This window comes from Ursus americanus, chromosome 30 (assembly GCF_024610735.1).
Source record: "Ursus americanus isolate L20-20 chromosome 30, mUrsAme1.1.p, whole genome shotgun sequence".
NCBI classification, from domain to species: Eukaryota; Metazoa; Chordata; class Mammalia; order Carnivora; family Ursidae; genus Ursus; species Ursus americanus.
Genome location: NC_142156.1, coordinates 31,901,431 through 31,920,557, shown reverse-complemented (window position 1 = coordinate 31,920,557; position 19,127 = coordinate 31,901,431). Strand labels below are relative to the sequence as shown.

General features: G+C 60.5%; 2 protein-coding genes across 2 annotated transcripts in view; one reads left to right on the top strand and one right to left on the bottom strand.

Annotated features, from left to right (window-relative positions):
• Positions 1-19,127, bottom strand: part of RSPH14 (radial spoke head 14 homolog) — a 73,042-nt gene that overhangs the window by 32,223 nt on the left and 21,692 nt on the right. The window lies entirely within an intron of this gene.
• GNAZ (G protein subunit alpha z) overlaps positions 1-19,127 on the top strand; it is a 50,777-nt gene that overhangs the window by 21,875 nt on the left and 9,775 nt on the right. The window contains exon 2 of the mRNA XM_045802464.2: positions 132-1,312. Within this exon, the coding sequence (XP_045658420.1) occupies positions 590-1,312 (723 nt within the window). The 5' untranslated portion in view covers positions 132-589. The remainder of the gene's footprint in view (positions 1-131; positions 1,313-19,127) is intronic.

Sequence of the window (19,127 nt, the reverse complement as noted above, 5' to 3'; positions counted from 1 at the left end):
CAGCAGAGTTCTGAGGAAGGGAGGGGCTTTGATTCACTGTTCCCCAGGCTGCTTCCCGATGGGATCTGAGGCATCCCTTTCCTACCCGGCCTACAGTGGGAGGGGGCTCATCCTCTTCTCTGTGTTGGCAGGTGAAGGGCAGACGCCCAAGGCAGGGGGGCTGCACGGAGCGCCCACGGCACCGGGGGTTGGCCTTCCAGCCGCACTTAGCAGCACCACCACGGCAACCGGCAGCCAGACGGCAGCAGCCTAGGCAGACGCTAGAGTACAGCTTCCCACCGTCGGGAGGACAGGGAATGACGGCGGCATATCGGGCCCCACAGTGGCCTGGGCAGGTGGAGTGTCACTAGAGGGAGGGCTCAGCCACCTCCTCGTGACAGGCGATCACCATGCCAGCTGGAGAAGAGGTGTTGGGGCAGGGGCTGCAGCGTGGCATGGCCTCACCCCCCCACCCGCGCTGAGCACTTCGAGGGCAGCGGGGCTCCGTCTGCCGGGCACCCCTGGCCTGCGTCTGAGCGTCCCCTGCTCGTGGCCACAGGAAGAAGCGCCCCGTCTCGTGCTCTGCATCTGGGCCCGCCGCTGCCGGACCATGGGATGTCGGCAAAGCTCAGAGGAGAAAGAGGCAGCGCGGCGGTCCCGGAGAATTGACCGCCATCTGCGCTCAGAGAGCCAGCGGCAGCGCCGCGAGATCAAGCTGCTCCTGCTGGGCACCAGCAACTCGGGCAAGAGCACCATCGTGAAGCAGATGAAGATCATCCACAGCGGGGGCTTCAACCTGGAGGCCTGCAAGGAGTACAAGCCCCTCATCATCTACAACGCCATTGACTCGCTGACCCGCATCATCCGCGCCCTGGCCGCCCTCAAGATCGACTTCCACAACCCGGACCGCGCCTACGACGCTGTCCAGCTCTTTGCGCTGACGGGCCCTGCCGAGAGCAAGGGCGAGATCACCCCCGAGCTGCTGGGCGTCATGCGGCGGCTGTGGGCCGACCCCGGGGCGCAGGCCTGCTTCGGCCGCTCCAGTGAGTACCACCTGGAGGACAACGCGGCCTATTACCTGAATGACCTGGAGCGCATTGCCGCGCCCGACTACATCCCCACTGTCGAGGACATTCTGCGCTCCCGGGACATGACCACGGGCATAGTGGAGAACAAGTTCACCTTCAAGGAGCTCACGTTCAAGATGGTGGATGTGGGCGGGCAGAGGTCGGAGCGCAAAAAATGGATCCACTGTTTCGAGGGTGTCACAGCCATCATCTTCTGTGTGGAGCTTAGTGGCTACGACCTGAAACTCTACGAGGACAACCAGACGGTGAGTGTGCCGGGCTTTTGCTCTGCTTGTTTCCGCCACCACTGGCTCCTGGGAAGTGGGTGGGCTTGAGGGTATGGGCCAGGTAAGAGAGGCTGCAGTCAAAGGGGAGCCGTGGGGGCTCCAGTGAGGTGCTGTCCTGGGAGCATGGTGTGGAGCGTGGTGGCTATTGTGGGCACTCTAGCACCTGCTGTTAGCTCTCTTGGTGGCCACTCTAGCATGGACAGGTCCCACTCTGACCTCAGTGCCCTGACAGGCCCTCAGGGGGCCTGTGGCTTTCATTAGGTTTTCAAGGAAGTCCAGCCTCTTGGAGGAGGGTGGTCATGGAGACAGCAAGCAGGGCTCCCCTCATCTGCCCTGTGTGCATCCAGGTGTCTCTCCAGAGCTGTGCCAGGCAGTGATGGTGTAAGGGGCCTGGGCTGAGGACACCGCATCCATGGGGCAGGGTCTGCTTGGCTCCCCACACTGTGCGGTTTCTAGGGGTTCTAGCTCCTCTTCTTCTGCCTGTACCCACTCCAGTGCCATGTGTGGTTCTAGGCAGAGGGAACATCCCAGCCGATGGGCAAGGTCAGGCTCTTTGATGAGGCATTGCTGTGAGCAGAGGGCTTGGGGCTGACCAGGCCATGATGCAGGGCCAGGGTCAGGTGCCCAGGTGAGGCCCCAGGACAGTCCCAGAACAGGTCCGCCAGCCACAAAGCGCTCCCTTGGTCAGCTCTCCGGGCTTCTGTCTCTGCTGTGTCCTGAGGCTGGTGATAGCCTGTGCTCTGAGGCCTTCCCGGGGCCTAGATCTTGGGGCTGCTTCGTCTGTCATCTCCAGGTCAAGCATGGCAAGTTCTTCAGTGCCGGGCCGGGCTCCCAGACCGTCTTTTGGCAGGCTCTGTCAGCCAAGCCTGTGCTCACAGGTATAGCAGGACTTGGGAGGCAGGATGCCTGGGTCCTGAGTTGGTCCCGTGTCTCATGGAGGGATTTGGCTATCATCTCTGCTCTCTGAGCCTGTCAACTCGGAGGTGGCCCAAGTGTCCTCAAAGATGGGCCCAAGGCCAGGCTTTCTCCTGCCCACGGTCCCACCGGCTCCGCCTCGCCCATCCCCCACCTCCTCACTGCCTCTTCTCTGCTCTGGCCTTCATGGGCTTGTTTCACTCACACACTCTGCTGTCTCCAGCCTTAAGTGCATGACCCCCTGTCTTTGCCTGTCCCCATCCTTCAGGTCTCCCCTCAGGTGTCTCCTCCTTGAAAGGCCTTCCCTGACCCAGCGCCAGCATACCCCTCTATTGCAGCCTGTCATTACAGATGGGTCCCCACTTGTGTGCTAGTGAATAGCTGCCCACTTGGGCTGGGTGGACATACTGCTGGACAGGCAGCCCCAGGCAGGCCCTCACATCTCTAGCCTACTCCCGGCCCTGTCCCTGGGGGGCACGCAGCTGGCAGCCCTGGGCAGGGATGGCAACCCCTGGCCTGGCTAGGGGGGTAGGGGTGGTTTCTGGAAGTCCTGTATTTGCCCCCTGGAGGCAGCCAGGCTCTGGAGCTGCTCAGGACATTTTCTAAAGGGAGGGGCTGGCAGCCAGGCCTGCACCCCACCGTGGCTGCCACCCTGGTCTCAGCAGGCCTGGGGAGGTGGTTGTTCCCCAGAAAAGGAAATTCTTCATGAGAAACTCAAGCGAGGCTGGAAATTCACTGGATTCCAAATAGTTGTGACCTTTCATGCTCTACCAGCAATATCTCAGGATGGAAAACAAACAGGCTGCCGAGGAAAGACAATAGCCCCCGTGGTTCCTCCAGCCGGCTGGCCGCCGTGGTGGGCTGGCCGCCCAGGGGAGAGCCGGGCCAGGCGGAGAGCAGAGCCTGCCTCTGCCGGTGCCTGCAGGCAGCTCCCGTCACCACCGCTAGCCTGTCTCTTCTGCACCCCTGCCCTCCTCCGCCCCGCCCAAGGCTAATGCATCCATTGGGGACGGGACAGGGCTGCCCCCCTGTGCCTTATTTTCAAGGGCCCTCAACTGTCCCTGGGCCCCAGCAAAGGCAAGGCAGCCAAGAACCAGCCATGCTTGATTTTTGTAGAAGCCAAGGGAACCTGGGGGCCCAGTGCCAGGCTCTGGACATGGCTCCTCAGAGCTCTTCTCTCCAGCTCGGCTCTTGAGGCCTTGTCTTCTCTCTGACAGCGGGCTGGCAGAGCCCCCCGCCCCCATGCCTGGCAAACGAGCCACAGCCACCACCACTACCTCCCTCCACCCCCCGCCTGCTGGCATCTGCGTCAGCACGTTGCCAAGGGTAACGTCAGGATCTCTAGGCTCCTGGGCGTGGAGGGCTGCGGAGGGCTGCAGAGGGCTGCAGCGAGCTCAGGGCAGCACCTGGGCAGGGGGAGGCAGATTCCAGGGTGTCCGTAGACCATGGCAACGAGTAGAGGCAAGGAGCCACGCCCAGCCTTCATAAGATTCCCCGCCCTGATCCTGGAAGGATTTAACGGGCCCCCTGCCTGGGGCCCTGTCCCCCTATACAGCCCTGGCAGGCGCCTGGGGGCTCCAGAGTCTGGTGGGCCTCTACCATCCCCACACAGGGCCCCCTCGGAGAGCACAGGAGGCCAGACCACAGCCCAGGGATGTGTCACCTGACTGATCCTGTGGGGTGGCGGCAGCTGTGCCTATTGTCCCAGTCACGGGTGGGGGGACAGGTGGGGGTGCCCAGGCTTAAGACAAGTCATGGTCCCTCCCTGAGCCACACCTACTGCCTGGGGCCAAGCCGGGGCTCCCTGCCTCTGGCCCGCCTTTTGTGAGAACAACACTTCCTGGCAGCTCTGCCTTCCTTCTGGGCCTGTCCCGTGGCCTCTTCCAAGAGTAAAGAAAGATAGGGCTTTAAACTCAGAGACTCAACCACAGCCCCACTCGGGCACAGAGGCGTGCTGGCTAGCCACCCATCCCGCTGTGACAGCCCCGACAGGCTGTGTGCCCAAGGCCCCGCCTCAGGCGCCTCACTCGGCTGCCATGGCAGGGGCTCGGGCCCCTCCCCTTTAGTGTCCCACCAGGTGGGGCCCCAACACCCTGCTGGGAACCTTGGGAAGGCATGGGGGATGGGCACTTGCCCCCCAACCTCTGCCCCTGCAGATCTGCTAGTGGACTCTGGAGCTTACTAGTTGCCCATTTTCCAGTGGAGCTGTTGGTGTTTCCGGCCCTGTAGAGGGCCTGTTGTGCACCTGTTGTGCACCTGCTGTGTACCCGCTCTGCAGAGGCAAAGCCTGGACCAGAGGCCAGATGCTGAGGTGAACCCAAGTTTCCCGACGGCACAGGGAGCCATTGCCGGGGCGGGGGGGCACATACCTAGCACGGTTGTGGTGTCATTTCTACAAACCTCATGCTGTCTGGGGACACCTGCCCCCTCCTTCAGAACCTGGCAGGGAGCAGTTCCCAGGGGTGTCCCCTGCTTTGCTTTCATGCAGGATCAACTGTGGCCACAGCGAGGTGTGGTCTGGGCCACAGCAAGGCTCAGTGGGGGAGGCCTGGTCCCCACTGCTTATCCAACAGATACCTGGCTGACATGTGTTGAGGAGGGTCCCTGGGGTAATGGGTAGGACACAAGGACATGCCCTTTGGGGGGTCAAGTTCTGCAGGTGGCAGGTGCTACGTAACCAGACTGCAGACTGTCGTTGTCACCTCTGCCCAGCCCTGGTCAATGGCCCCCCTCATCCTGGGACCCTCAGCTCCCAGGGGAGCTGAACTCCAGACAGGTCCCAGCCCCACCACAGCATGAGGCCAGGCGCAAAGCCCCGTCATCCACCCAGTCTCTATGGCATGTGCTGTGGGCACAGGGCTGGCACACAGTGGTGCTTAGTGGACCGGACTGGGCGGGAAGCATGCAGGCTGGGGAAGAGCCAGAGGTTAGGGCCCTGCCTTCTGGGTGCGCAGCTGCTGGGACACTCAGCCCTTCTGGGGAGCCCCCGAAAGTTCTGGGCCCTAAGGTGGGGAGCGCATGTGCAGTGTGCCCCAGAGGAGGGGGCCACTCAAGGCTGTCCTACAAACTGAGTACCCACTCCCTAGCACTGCTTTGTCATTCAGCCCTAAAGGGAACTTGTTTTAGTGCTTTAAAAATCACGTGGTGTCATGAAATGGCATGTTGAAGGTGATGCATTGGATTGCAGTAAGACAGGCTTTCACCGATGGTTAGTAGAGCTGGTGATCACAGAGCTGGGCCAAAGGAGGTAATTAGAACGGGCAACAGCCAGATGTGGGTGATACCCCAGCTTAGATTTGGAAGGGCTCTCACATGTCCTTTAGTGTCCTGACCAGCCACCTTTGCAAATGGGGAGACTGGGGTCTAGAGATCATGTATCATGTGTCCCAGGGCTGAGTCTGGCTCTTAGGAGATGGGGAGTTGGCACTGCTCCCTCAGGGACTCCAGGGGACTCTGGAATCCCCACATCCTGTAGGTACAGGGGTGCTCCAGGGAGAGCCTTGGGGCGTGGACTGCTTTCTCCCTTGGGCTCAGGAGACCTGAGTGGCTCTCAGGGTTGGCACTCCGCCCACCCCATCAGTGACAGGACCACAGGCAGCCTGAGCAGAGTACATCCCACTCTGCCTCCTGCCCTGACCCAGTCGAGGACATAGATCCAGGAATTGTGCCATGGGGACTTGGGACCGTGCCAGGAAGGCGTGCCATCGACCTGCATGGAGGCCACCGGCCTTCCCCACCTCGCACCCCCACCCCCAGCACAGGTCTCCCTGAAACTGTCCTTCTGATCTCACGATGTGATGAGGGCCACATCTAATTTGTTTCAGCCTCCGCAAATCATGGATGACCCTGGGACATCAGAGACCTCCTAGACCAGAGCCAGGAAGCAGGGCCTGGCTGGCAGAGGGGCCTGGGTTCCTTGGAGTGGACAGTCCCAGGCACAGATCTGAGCTGCTCTGTAGAGGCAAAGGCACTAAGAGGGCCAGGCCAAGACGGTGCCTCCTGCGGCAGGTACAGGCGGGCACGGGGCTCAGCTCGCCATACACTCTGCCCGGCGGCATCCCCTTTACAGCTTAGACCAACTCTTTCTCTCTGCGGTTGGTTGCAAGGGGGACGGGCACACATGCATGCACAACTGGACTGCTGTCGGTACTTGTGAACAGTGCCCCCCCCCCCCCGCGCCTCCCTATGGGCTCCTCAGGCCCTGGGCCCATCCAGGGTCCCTTGCTCTGTGGCCCAGCCCTTATCCTAGCCCTAACAGAGTGAGGGCCACCCGGTTCTCACTTCAGCAGACCCTGGCTGTGAGCCCATGGCCCCCATTCAGTGAATGGCCAGTGGCGATGGGTATTCACTCCCCCAGGGCCCTGGGCTTCATGTGAGTCCCCACGGGGTGTCGGATCCAGCCTGTGATGGGCAAGGGCAGAGTGGAGGGAGGGTAGAGAAGGCAGCAGCCATCAGCCATCACTCCCCCACAGCACAGCCTGATGCCTAGATGTGGCCCCTAGCACTTGCCAAGTGATTTTTCAGCTCCTTCCCTCTGTTCCCAGGGAGACGTGCAGCCAGTGAGGCCATTGTCAGTAGCAGTTTCCTCCGTTCCGCCTTCCCTGTTGCACTGGAAGCTTCCAAGGGCTCCCATTTCCTGTCTACCTCTGTGCTTGACTTCTTGCCCTAAGTAAGAGCTCTGTCAGATGTCTGCCAAACAGAAGGACAAGGCTGGGCCTGGGCTTGGGCCCACCTGCCGCTCAGTATGACCAGCCCCGCCGTCCCTGCTCCACACTGCACAGTGGAGCTTCGAGATGCTAACACTGCCTTTTCGTTTATCCCTGCCTCCTCATCCTTGTGGACCCAGTGCTGCTCTGAGCATCTCAGCCACCCTTCCGGGCGGTCACCTCCTACTATGTCACTAGATCCCCCCCAGGCACAGGGTGTCACTAAGCACAGCTGGGACGCCATCCCTATCGCTCGCCTCTTCCACCTTGACAGACTTTGCCACGGACTTTGGCAGAATCTGCACAGGGACATCCACGGTGTTCCTTGGATCTCTGAGCCTGGTGGCCCTCCCCAAACAGGAAGTCAAGCAGCTTGGGCTCTCGTGTGGGCCTCCCTCAGAGACAAGCTGGGCTCAGCCTCTTGCCCTAGTGCTGACGAGCCTTGAGGGAGGGGAGCAAGCAGGCGCTCTCTGCCCTGTGCTGGCAGAGCCGGCCCCCCACCCGCCGAAGGGGGCATCTGAAGCCAGGTTAGCGGCGGCAGAGCCTCCCTCTCCGCATGCCAGCCCGCCAGAGAGCTAGAGCTGGCCGGTACCAGCTCACAAGTGCCAGTTTGTCCATTTTTAGGAACTTTGCGAGCTGTTTGACATCATGTTGGGGGCTTAAAATCATCCAGGAATCACCACAGAAATTGGCAGATGCTACAATGAGCCCTTTCTGGGCCGGTTGTTAAACATTCAGCAACCTGCTGCAGCCAGTGACCCCGAACCCTGGCCGGGAGGACCTGCGCCAGGGCAGGCTCACTGAGAGGTGAACTACAGCGTTCGCCGTCTACATCTTTCTGGAGAGCTGGGCAGTGTCCCTCTTTCTCAGACTCAGCAGTCCCTGCCTGGCCCTGTGACCACAGGTGTTATTTCTGTTCACATTCATCCCATCTGAGAACAGTAATTTGCCAGAGACACGCTCTAACCCCCTCCCACTCTCCCCAGGCAGATTTACGAGAAGCCTTTCTGTGCAGAGAAGCAGACTCGGAGCTGGGTAGCTTTGCTTTCCCTCTGTCAGCACGTTAGCAGACTCACATGAGCCCATCTGCTCAAGCTCAAGCCCATCCTGTGTTCTTCTCTATCCGAGAGGACAAGCCCTTGGGATACTCATCAGGAAGCATTTCTTACACACCTCCTGTGTGTAGCACGCTCCCCGTCTAGGCACAGAAATGATTCTGTCCCTTCCTCCCGTGAGGTCAGATGAGATTGGCATCACGCAGCCCCTGAAGGGCTGGGGTGGCTCTGCTAGCACCCATTTCCATTGGCCCTGTGCTCACTGTGGCCGGCTTCAAGGCACCCCTGTGAAGCAGCTGAGTTTAGAGAAGCCAGGAGGGCATGCTCTGCCCCAGAGACCAGCTTGCCGGAGAGAAGGGGGGCCCAGGCATCAGGGACCCGTGTGCATTAGGATGAAGGTGGGAGTATTGATCTGTACTCAACATGGACCTTGCAGAATCCAGCCTGGCTGTAGGCTCGGCGGCGGGGGGGGGGGGGGGTGGAGAGCTAGCACCCTGGCTGCCCTAGAGAAGGGGCAAGGTTCCGGGTGCTGTATCCCATCCTCAGCAGTCTGGGGTGGACATCAGTGCCCGCACACCCTGGGATGGTGGAACCGGGGTTTGCTGGGGCAGCTGCGTCTCGTACCATCTGTGCACTTCCCCCTCTGCCACCTGATTGCTCTAGAGGATGCCCCTTCCACCGACGCAGAACTTCTCCATCCTGTGCTTACCAGGAGCTTCACGGCAGAACTTGCCAGCCTGCATCCCACTCGGCCACCCAGCCAGTGGGATAATTAATTTCCCCAGCACATGTGTTCTGGTCCTTACGCACACATCAGAACAGCTCTGGGTTTTAAGACACAGATTATTATTGTTTTAAGAGATTTCTAGAATCCGAGAACTGAAAAACAACTTGTCCACTTACCAAGAACAGACTGGAGGGAGGAAACTAAGAGCAGTGGGGGCCAAGCTGACTTGGGGACCCTCAGTAACTGGCATAGATGGGGACATTGGAGGTCTGCCATCCAGGGGAGTCCCACAACTGCCCTGAACAACACCAGAAATGCTCCTGTGCTAACAGGTTGCGGGTGGGACCCCTCTTTGTCCATCTGTAGGGCCCCCGAGGCCCCACTGGCTCTGATGGTCTAGAGGTTCTGGGGAGATTAGAGGAACAGTCGGCTGGGGGGAAAGACGGGGCCGTGGGTATCTGAGGGGGACACTGAGGATGGAGCGAAAGGCACCCCTACTCCCTGTGCCTGGCTCCCGACGGGACACATGTCCTCAGACCCAGAGGGCAAGCTCTGGCTGGCCTGGGAGCCCAGGCTGCGGCTCACCCTCATCCTGCCTTCCTCACCCCCAGCTGGCATCTCCCGGGCTCGTGCACTTTCTCTAATTTCATTAATAAAACCACAGTCAGCCAAAGGTCTGGGGCTGACTGAGGCAAACTTTAGTTCTTGGATGGCTTCCCACCCCTGGGCCAGCAAGAAAGGCACTAAGGGGAGACTTCTACTCTGTGGCTCTTTATTCAGTATCCGTCGGGCTCCCAGGCATACCCCCTGTGGCTCCTCTTTTAGTCTTGTCTGCCCAAGGACGGGACCCCAAGAGATGAGTGGGAGAAGTACCTGGCCACACGTGGCCCCCGGTCCTGCACAGCCTCCGCTTGGATGATCGGATCCAGTCTTGACTTCCTCATCTGTAAAGTGGAACAGTCCCGCAGCTCAAGGACAAGACATAGTTTGGATGCTCCCTGCCTTTACCTGTTGTCGTGCCTGGTGCCCGCAGAGCCTGGAACTGTGGGGCTCGTGCTCTGATGGAAGCAAGTACAGGTGTTGGAGCTTAGACCCGGGGCAGCTCAGCAGGACAGTGAGCCTCTCCCAGCCCCCATGGCCTCACCTGTGACCCTGCCTGGTGTGGGTGACAGGGAAGGTGGAATGTGACTTGGCACAGGCCTGTGAGGAACACGGTACCCTCTTGCCATTTCATTTTCCTCTCACAAGGACAGCCATGAGCTCCCCCTGCACTAGCACGTGGGCTGAGCCTGCACACAGCTGAGGTCCCCCAAGGCCAAGGTCAGCCCACCGCAGAGCAGCCTGGGGCTCTACGTGGCCTGAGCTGAGACCGATTCCCCAGGGTGGTCTGCTCCCCGGGGAGCCTGTTGATAGCCATCCTGCCCACCTCCCCCCTCAGTCGTACACATGCCTCCCAGGGCCAGGCTGCAAGGGCCCCGCAGGATATGACATGACATCACAGGGGTGAGGACAGTGCTGGACAGGCCTGTCACGGTCTGCTTTGACCCTCAGACACTCTGGCTTTTTGTAGTCCAGCTGACCAGGAGACCTGGCAGAGGGCTCTCAGAGCAAAGGCCCTGGGGCACTGCCAGACCTGTGCCAGGACATGCTTCCCCCGGGGGCATCCCAGTCCCGCAGCTACAGCAGTGCGAGGAGGGCAGGAGGTCTCTTCTGGTCAGCAGGGAACCTGTGGAGGTTGGAGGCCTGATGACCCCCAGGGCAGTTGCAGTGTGTGAGTCCAGCCTGCGGGCAGTGAGGCTGTGGCCATGCCAGTGATGAGCCGGCCTCTGGCACACCCTTCCCCCAAATCTTGTCCCTGCTCCCACCCAGCACTTTGTCTGCAGGCATAGTTGCTGGGGCTCTGTAGCGCCACACCCCAGACTGCCCTGCCCTCCTGTGGCCTGGCCTGGGCAGCCCCTGAGCCACCCCATGCTCTCCCCCAACACTGCCTGTCTGGAACGATGTGCTGGCACAGCCCCAGTGAAGCAGGTGGGGACAGGAAGAGGTGGTCAAGGGGTTTGGGGGTAACTCCTGAGCTACACGTCCTAAAGACCAAGGCTGTCTCCCCAGTGAAGACGAGGGCTTGAGGCCAGAAATGGGGCCCTTCCCACTTTGTCTCACCTCCTTGCCTTATGAACAGGCTGAGAGGCTTGGACAGAGCTGGCCAGAGCGAGCACCAGGAGAGCTCTGTCTGCTGCTGGGAACCTAGCAAGGTATGGGGTGTGTCAATGACAGTAACAGCATCTTGGGCAGGGTAAAGCCAGCAGCCACCGCCTTGGGCAAATGCAGTGACGGGCACTGGGCCAGCAACAGCCATTCCCAGGCTGGAGGCCCCTGTCATGGCAGTGCCTGGGATCCATGGAGGGTCCCACGGCCTGCAGAATCCTCTAAATCACGTCCCCATTGTGTGGCTGTACCAGCACACACGTGGGCAGCCCTTCCTTGGGAGAGGCTCTGCCTCTGATCAGATTCTCACCGGAGCTGACACCCCAGAAGATCTAGCCCCCTTCACCCCCTGCAGATGGAGAAGCCAAGGTCAGGGCAGTAATACCCCACAGGCAGAGGTTCCCCATTAAGATATCTCTGCCGCACCCCTGCCCCCACCCTGTCCCCAGCTTCCCATGTCCCTGCAGGAACTGGCTGCCAAGTGCTTCAGCAGCCTTTGCTCCTGGAGGTGTGGCCCGGGGCTATGCCCAGGAGTACAGGAGCACGCTCCTTGCTGAACAGGGTCAGGCAAGGGGGTTAGGCTAGTGGGTTCCAGGAGGTTCCCTGGAGCTGAAAATACCCAGAGATTTTGCACTGCAGCTTCCTCCCTTGGTGACAGTGATGGTCTGCAAGCCCCGGCCGGGCCAGGCCTATGATCTGTGTTGCCAGCTTCCAGTCCGCACGCACCTGCGTCCTGCTGTTTGCTAATTTCCCGTCAGTGACTGACAGCAGGGGGACTTGGATCAAGCTGGCAAGATTTAACACAAAAACAAATAGGAAACAGTTCTCATTTCAGCCGAAGCAAAAATGGATCTGGGCTCTGAAAGAAGCATTCCTCCCTCCCTGAGGCAGCGGGGGGGGGGGGGGGTGGCACAGCCTAGACTCCATGCAACACTGCCAGTGGCCTGCTGGGGAGCCCCTGAGGCCCCTGCCCTCTCTGGGCCTGGGCATGAAGTGGGGGAGCAGAACACGGGAGCTCCAGGCCCTTTCAGAGCAGATGCTTTCCCACGTTGTCCTGAGAATTTGCTGCCCCAAACTAGGAGTCGTTTCTCATACCTAAGCTACCTCCTCAAGTGACAAGATGCTCCCCTCCCTAATCCCAGGGCTCTATCTCCCCCGGGCTGTGCTGATACTTGTGGGAGTGGGATGGTCCTTTCCGTCTGTATAAGATCCTATACGTCACTGATCCTGAGGTTCAGTGAGAGCAGAAAGCAAAACCAAGCGGTGGGTGTATTTGGGGTGCTGGTGTCCTGGTTGGCCCACTCAGACTCCCAGGGGGACAGCTCAGTCGGCTGGGGCCTCACGGGTGTTGTGTGGCCTGGGCTGCCCAGGTCCAGGCCCCTGGTCCCTTGCGCCGCTCCTGAGGAGTCCAGGCAGTGCACAGGGCTGGGGCACAGCATGGGCTCAGAGCTCGGATGGCTGTGTGGGCTGTGGTTGGCCACAGAAGAAATGGAAGGAGGCGCGCTGGTTCTCAGCCCTGTGCCAGGTACCGTGGGAGAGTCGGTAGTACACAGGCCTCAGCCCTTCCTCTCCAGGGGTTGACATCCAGGTGGGAAGACAAGGGCAGAGCAGAGGACATAGACCCCCAGATGCAGCCGTGGGGCCCTGCATGCAAACCTCTAAGACCCCCACCCTCGCAGACTGTGGCGTCCACCACACAGACAAGGGAACTCAGGTTCTAAGAACAAGTTCCCCAGGCAGCCCAGCTCATCCTTCTGTCACCTTCTGAGGAGGATACTTGGCTCTCCCCTGCCATGGAGGGGGAAGGGGGGTTGAGATGCTGCCACCCTTGCTGTTACTTCGGGTCCCCCTAGTCCCCCTCCATGTACACATGGGGAAGCCAGGGACTAGCAAACAGAATGGCCCACAGAGGGTGGGTGCCAAGGTGAGTGGGAGGCATCAGAGGCAGGTGGTCCAAAGCTGAACTGCTGGGTGAGGCAGGAAGTAGCTCTCCCGTTTCTGGCAGGTTTGGAGGGGTTTAGGCTATTAGGACCCGAGTTTCAGCTTTACCAACAGCCTGTTATCTTGTTTAAACAGCCTTTGCTGTTTGAAGTGGCAGGCCTGGCCGGTGCTGTTACTACGAGCGTTGCAATTGTCCCTGGATTGGGGGGCAAGGGGACAGGCAAGCAGTGACTCTGACTCCTGCACTGGTTGGAACACACCCCCACCCCAGAGAAGCCCCATCTGTTCCTGGCGAGGCCTGCAGGGCTGAGCACTTTAAAATGGGCCACTCCTGACCCTCCTGTCCCCTTCCCTCCCTGGGTGTGCAGCAAGCAGGACCCTGGGGCAGGAGGGACCTGGGAAAGAAAAGGAGAGGAGGAAGTAGTGGGAAGGTCAAGGGCCCCATGAAAACCTGGGACTGTCCAAGGGCATGAGGTGTGCCGCCCTGAGTTGCTAATCTTTCTGTGCCACAATGTAATCTCCTCTCTAGCCAGGGAGTCCTGTGGCCTCAGGGCTGTTCGTCTTCAGGTGGCAGCAGAGGCTGGGGGTGGCGGGAGCAGGAGCCAGGCAGGCCCACCCCCCATGGCATGGAGAGGAACACACCCGTGGAGTTGGGGCCTGGGGCCACTACACAAAAGCACGGGGGGCTGACAACGGGGGACGGAAACAGGAAAATAAAACCCGAGACTGCATCCACCAAGACACAGGATCAGGTAGTTCCTGATCGTTTTAAAGCCGGAAGAGCTCCTACGTATCAAACACCTTTTCAGCTCATTTTGCCAGATTGATCCACTGAGCGACGGAGCTGACGTGAGAAAGAACATGGGCCAACTGTCAGTGAAAGACCAGGGCAGCGCAAGGCCTGTCTTGGGGGAGGGAGGCCCGGCCCTGCCATCCTCGATGGCCCCTGCCATCGGCATTCTGGGCTGGGGAGGAGGCTGGGAGCAGCGTGAGGCCCGCAGGCCATCTGTGGGCCAGGCCCAGGGTAGTGCACCTGTGCGGGAGGGCGGGGCAGGGGCCCTCGTGGCCGTGGCTCCTCCCACCCCACCCTAGCCCCGCACACACGGCTGCCACACCGAATGGACGCTGACAGCGTGCACCATCTGGCCCTGCTGCCATCACCCTGCGTTCGGCAGACCACCCTGGCTGGGTGCTGCAGAGACCAGTGCCCCTGACAGACGGGGCACTGTGCTCATGGCAGGGGAGCAGCAGTAACAAGAACGGGGCCCAGTGGTGCTGGAAGCTGTGTCACAAAGGAACAGACGGTGACGGTCGTGAGCAGGGGGTGCTTCAGGTGGGGGTCAGGGAAGGTCAAGGTCAGGTTCTCTGTGGGAACCCTGGGGAAGGAACAGCACAGCGGTGGCAGAGGCCCTCAGGCAGGGATGGGAAGGATGAGTCAGGGAGATGGTGGAAAGCACAGTGTCATCCTCTGTGATGGAAGCAACTAGAAGGGTTAGGCTTTGTTGTGGTAGGGTCACAGGGAGAGCCACAGAGCAGAAAGCTGGGAGATGGTCTGGCAAGAGATAAAGGGGGAGCGCTGGGAAAGAGAGGGGTAGACAGATGCCAGGCGTGTCTGGAGGTACCATCAATGGGACGGGATGCAGGCAGAGCCCACAGCCTGACACGGGGCCCTCTCCACGCCATAGCCGCCCCGGCCCCCCAGCCTCAGCTAGGGTAGTGCCCACAGCCTGGGGTGCCTCTTCCTTTGGTGGCAGAAGTCAGCTCATATGTCAGCGCCCAGCCCAGATGTGGCTCCTCCCTCCGTGCTGCCTGCCCTCCAGCTTGCACAGTGTGGGCGCCGGACCGTTAGTGGCATATGTGTCCTTCGCCTGGGGGGCTCCGTTCTCCCTGCTCTTCCTTGTCCCTCGAGGCCGGAGTGCGCACTATACTCAGTAGGAGCTTAAGGTGTAGCCAAGTGACCGACTGGGGTCCAGAGGAAAGGGACTAGAAGGGCAGCCAAAGCAGCGGCCGGGAGGTTGGGCCTGCATCTCAGTACTGCTCCGAGTGGTGCTCAGTGAGTGGGATGCTGGGCCTCCAGCTTCCTCACATTATTGCCTATTGACCACATTTCTATTGTGACTCATTGCCTGATAGCCGAAAATAACTGCTGTCTCCTGGCTAGCAGGACCCGAGGCTGCCCAGTAAAGTTCAAGGAGAACCAAGGCAGCCCTCCATGGGCCTGGCCGCACAGCGGGTGGGCAGCCCTGTTGGAACAGATGGAGTCTGAGAGCTCCTCACCCAGGCCCCCACCCTATAGGGTTGCTTCCTGCCCAGCTAAGGGATCAGCCAATGACCCTTCCAGACTGTTCCACACATGCCACCCAGGGAACCCTAAAGCTGAAATAAGCCAGAGAAAAAAAGGGGGTCAGATGGAAAGAGAGGTAGATGCTGATGTGAGTGGACATCTGACCAAAGGTCAGAGAGCAAGGGCAGCCAGGGCCTACACTGGGGAGGCCTGGGGCCATGAGAACAGAGTGGGATAGGAAAGCATGGAGTGGGAGGGTGAGGGGTGCTAAGGAGAGGAAGGCCCCGGTGGTTGTGACAGATGGAGGGGAGGGAGGGGCCTGAGCTGCTGTCCCTGTGTGTGGACAGGGCTGTGTCTGTCTGTCTCGGCCTGGGCATCCTGGGGGCTTACGCACAGCTACAGGGCCAGCGCAGCTCCATGGCCTTGAGGGCCTAGGTTTAGGGGGTGGGCAGCTGACCGGGCCTGGGCAGCAGTGGGAAGCAGGGGCTGTCCTGAGGGAGAATGCTGCTCGCCCCAGAGGCCCTGAATGCGCGGGAGCAGGGGAGGGTGAGCGACAGTGCTTCCTGGCTCACCCACATTGCCCTGGTGGCTCTCCTCTCCGTGCTGTCCCTGCAGATTGGCTCCAGGAACAGTCAGGGGCTCATGGATTCATCAGCCTCATTAATCCAGTTCTCCAGTCCGGCAAGACAGCGTTTAGGTTTGCGGGAGGAAGAAGTGGGGAATGCTAACCAGATTGGTCTGGAAGTGACCCCAGTTATCCAGCTCTGTCCCCAGACATGTCCCCCTTTCCTGAGGCCAGTAGCAGTGTGGGGGGGGGGGTGACCAGGTCTGGGTGGTTGTGGTTGTCTGGGGCTTTCCTTGGGTGGGGATGGTAGGCCTGGCAGCCGGGCCTAGGCAGGCCAGGCAAACCCTCTGAGCCCCAGTATCTACATCTGTAAAATGGGAATATCGGGAAGATCCCCTTACAGCCTCTTTTCTGAGACAAACAGAGCTGGACATCCAGGCATCATGGTAGGCTCCACACAAAGGAGGAAGCTAGCTGTGGAGGCCAACACAGCCACAGGCTAACACTGCTGGCATCTAACCGCCTCTCCCATCGGGAGGCCCCCTCCACCCAGGGCTGCTTCAGCCAGGAGCAGGTCAGTGGAAGGACCTCCCCTCTTCCTGCCTACTACCCTGTCCCTCAGGAAGAATGGGGTCCCCTCAACTCCCAGAGACCCTCCCCTACCCCCCTCAGGATTTCTCAGGCCAGCCAGCCAGGGCTGGGCCTGTGTGCCCCCGTGAAGGGACGCCTGGCCCAACTCAAGATCAGCAGCCTTCTCCTGCCATCGGTCTGTGTTGCTGCGTGAGGCTCTGAGGGTGGAGGCTTTCTCCTCAGTTGTCATGGAAATAGCAGTGAGTCTGCTGAGCATCTGAGTACTCAGCTAAACAGAGGGAGGGGAGCAGCCACCCTGGGTGGCAGCTGCTATGACAGACTCTCAGCAGCTCAGCATTTGGAATGACCCGAGGGGCTGCGTGCTTCTCAGCCTGGTGAGCACAGAGGGCAACTCAGAGACCTCCTTGCCCGCTGTCTCCCTGTGGGCAGCTGGGCCATAACCGCATCGGCCCTCTTGTCCGCACGGGATTATGGTGATTTCCATCCAGGCCTGGGTGAGCTGAGCACACAGCCCTGCCCTCCAGGAGACACTTCCAATGAGGGGACACCTACCGTGGGGCCGGGGAAGGGGGTGGAGAAACACGAATTCCAGCAGGCGACAGCCTCAAGCTGGGGCTGCCTGGGGAGCTCCGAGCGTCCTGTCCCCATCCCTGCAGGTGTGAGCCGACATGACTCAGGCCTCCTCCGCCTGCTCCTGAACTGGGCCTCTGCCGAGGAGCAGCCGTGCTGCCTCCCTGTGTGGTTTTTGTCTGTCTGCCCATCCCTTCTACCGTCGCCTCCCAAATGCGTCCCAAGCTCCTCGTGTTCAGGAGAGTGTGTGCAGTGGCCTCCCCCTCCAGCTCAGTCTGTCCGGCACAGCCATCTGTCCACGGGTCAGGGGCACAGTCACAAATCTCCAGGCTCCGGCCAGGCAAGGCGAGGCGAGCTCAGCCTAGCAGCCAAGGGAGACCCCAGGAAGTCTCAGGCACTGCCTGCCGTCTGCATGGGGTGTGTGGGGCCTGGGGACAGGCAGCAGGCTGGCAGGAGATGCTTCTCAGCAGAGGTGAATGGCGAAGGGTGGGTGTCCTGGAGCCCAAGAAGGCTGCTTGACCACAGTTCCCCACTGTTGGCCATAGCTGCTCTGAAAGGAGAGCAGTATCCTAACGTGGACCCAACAGCGTCTTTGTGACAACAGCACAAGGCCTGTGCCCAGATGAGGCTCTGCTCGTCCTAGCATCCTTCTTGCCCCCGGATCCCACCCTGTCTGCTGCCCCTCACAGTACCTCTCCCTCCTCCACGGCTTCCCTTAGGGATAGCCCCTGAGGCAGTGCGAGCAGGCCTCCAGCCCAGTCTGGGACTCCTGCTCTGCTTCTTGCCACCACCACCCTGTGCCCAGGGGAGCCCTCCTGCCTGCACTCCTCCACCGGGGGGTAGATACAGGCCAGGGTCTTGTACCTTGGAGCTCCCCTTGGACAAGCTGGAGCCCAAAAGAGAATTGAATCCTGGAAGGATGAAGATCCTCAGTGGACTGGCTGGGGAAGCAAAGGGCTTTGAGCCACTGGCAGCCTGCAGTCTGGGCCTGGCCTGGCCTCTTGCTCCCAGAGCCTTGGGCTTGGGCACCCCACAATCAGCCTCCACCTGCTTCCCACGGCCACCCAGCAGAGCCACCTGAGCACCCCCTGGCTGTCCTAGACTTCTCTGCAGCTTTGCATGAAGAGAAACACACACATACTCCTTTCTCACCCCCAAAGGCCTGCCCCCCGTCCCCCACTTCTTTGGAGACAAAGAATAAGCTGTTTCCCTGAGTGACCGACACCATCGTTGGAGTGATTTTACTTAAAGGCATGACCCTGTCTGTCTTCATACCGGTTCACCGCTGCAAATGCATCTAATACAAGTCCCGCCCACCCCACGCTCCTTCCTGCCAGAACTCAGGGCATAGGTCTGAGGGTGGGGCCCACTCACCTTCTTCCCGCTGGAGAAGTCTGGGGACACCAAAGCCAACTTTGCCTTAGAAGGGCTCAGGATGGGCCAGGGAAGTCTTGGAGGCTGCTCCCACCCACCAGGGCCACAGCACAGGATCCTGGGCCTCACCTGCCTCTGCTAGTGATGCAGGGGGGAGGGGCAGTTGGCACTGCACTGAGGGTGGGCACCACACTGCCCACTGGGACATGCCATTCATTGGGTCAGCACTCCCCCACTCCCCAGACCACACCCTGCCAACTGACAGGCAGCCCCCAACCTTGGTGCCCCCAAGCTTCCACCACAGAGGGAGCCCAGAGGGGCCAGAGGCTTGGCTGTTACATTGTGAAGGGTGCCAGTTTTGATCTCCGGCCCCAAACAAAACCTCCCCTTTGGCCCATCCAGCCATGGTGCTGCCAGGCTACCTCCGTGCCCTGGTCCCGCCCTCAGCGCCCTTGGAAGCTGGCACTCTGTTGCCCCGGGGCCAGGCCCAGTGGCTCAGCTATGGGGTGGGCAGCCATGGGGCTGGCTCCATCCATGGTGAATGGAACTCATTCATGTGCATAGCCCAGCCTCCCAGCCCTACTTCCAATGTGAAAAGCTGAATTCACAGTTCCCATGAACAAACACTCCAGGCTTTTCCACGGTGGCCAGACTTGAGCTTTCCAGGTTATAACAAAACTGAGACCTCGTCCTAGAGAAGAGGGAACTGAGCCCCAGGACAGGACAGAGCCTCCCCAGGCTCTGGAGCCCCAGCTGAGCCAGTGCCAAGGCCCTGGCCCCCCACCTCATCCCCTCCACTGCCCCTACCAGCTTGCCCACACTGCAGCTCCATGCCTTTGCTGATCTTACTCCAGTGCCTTT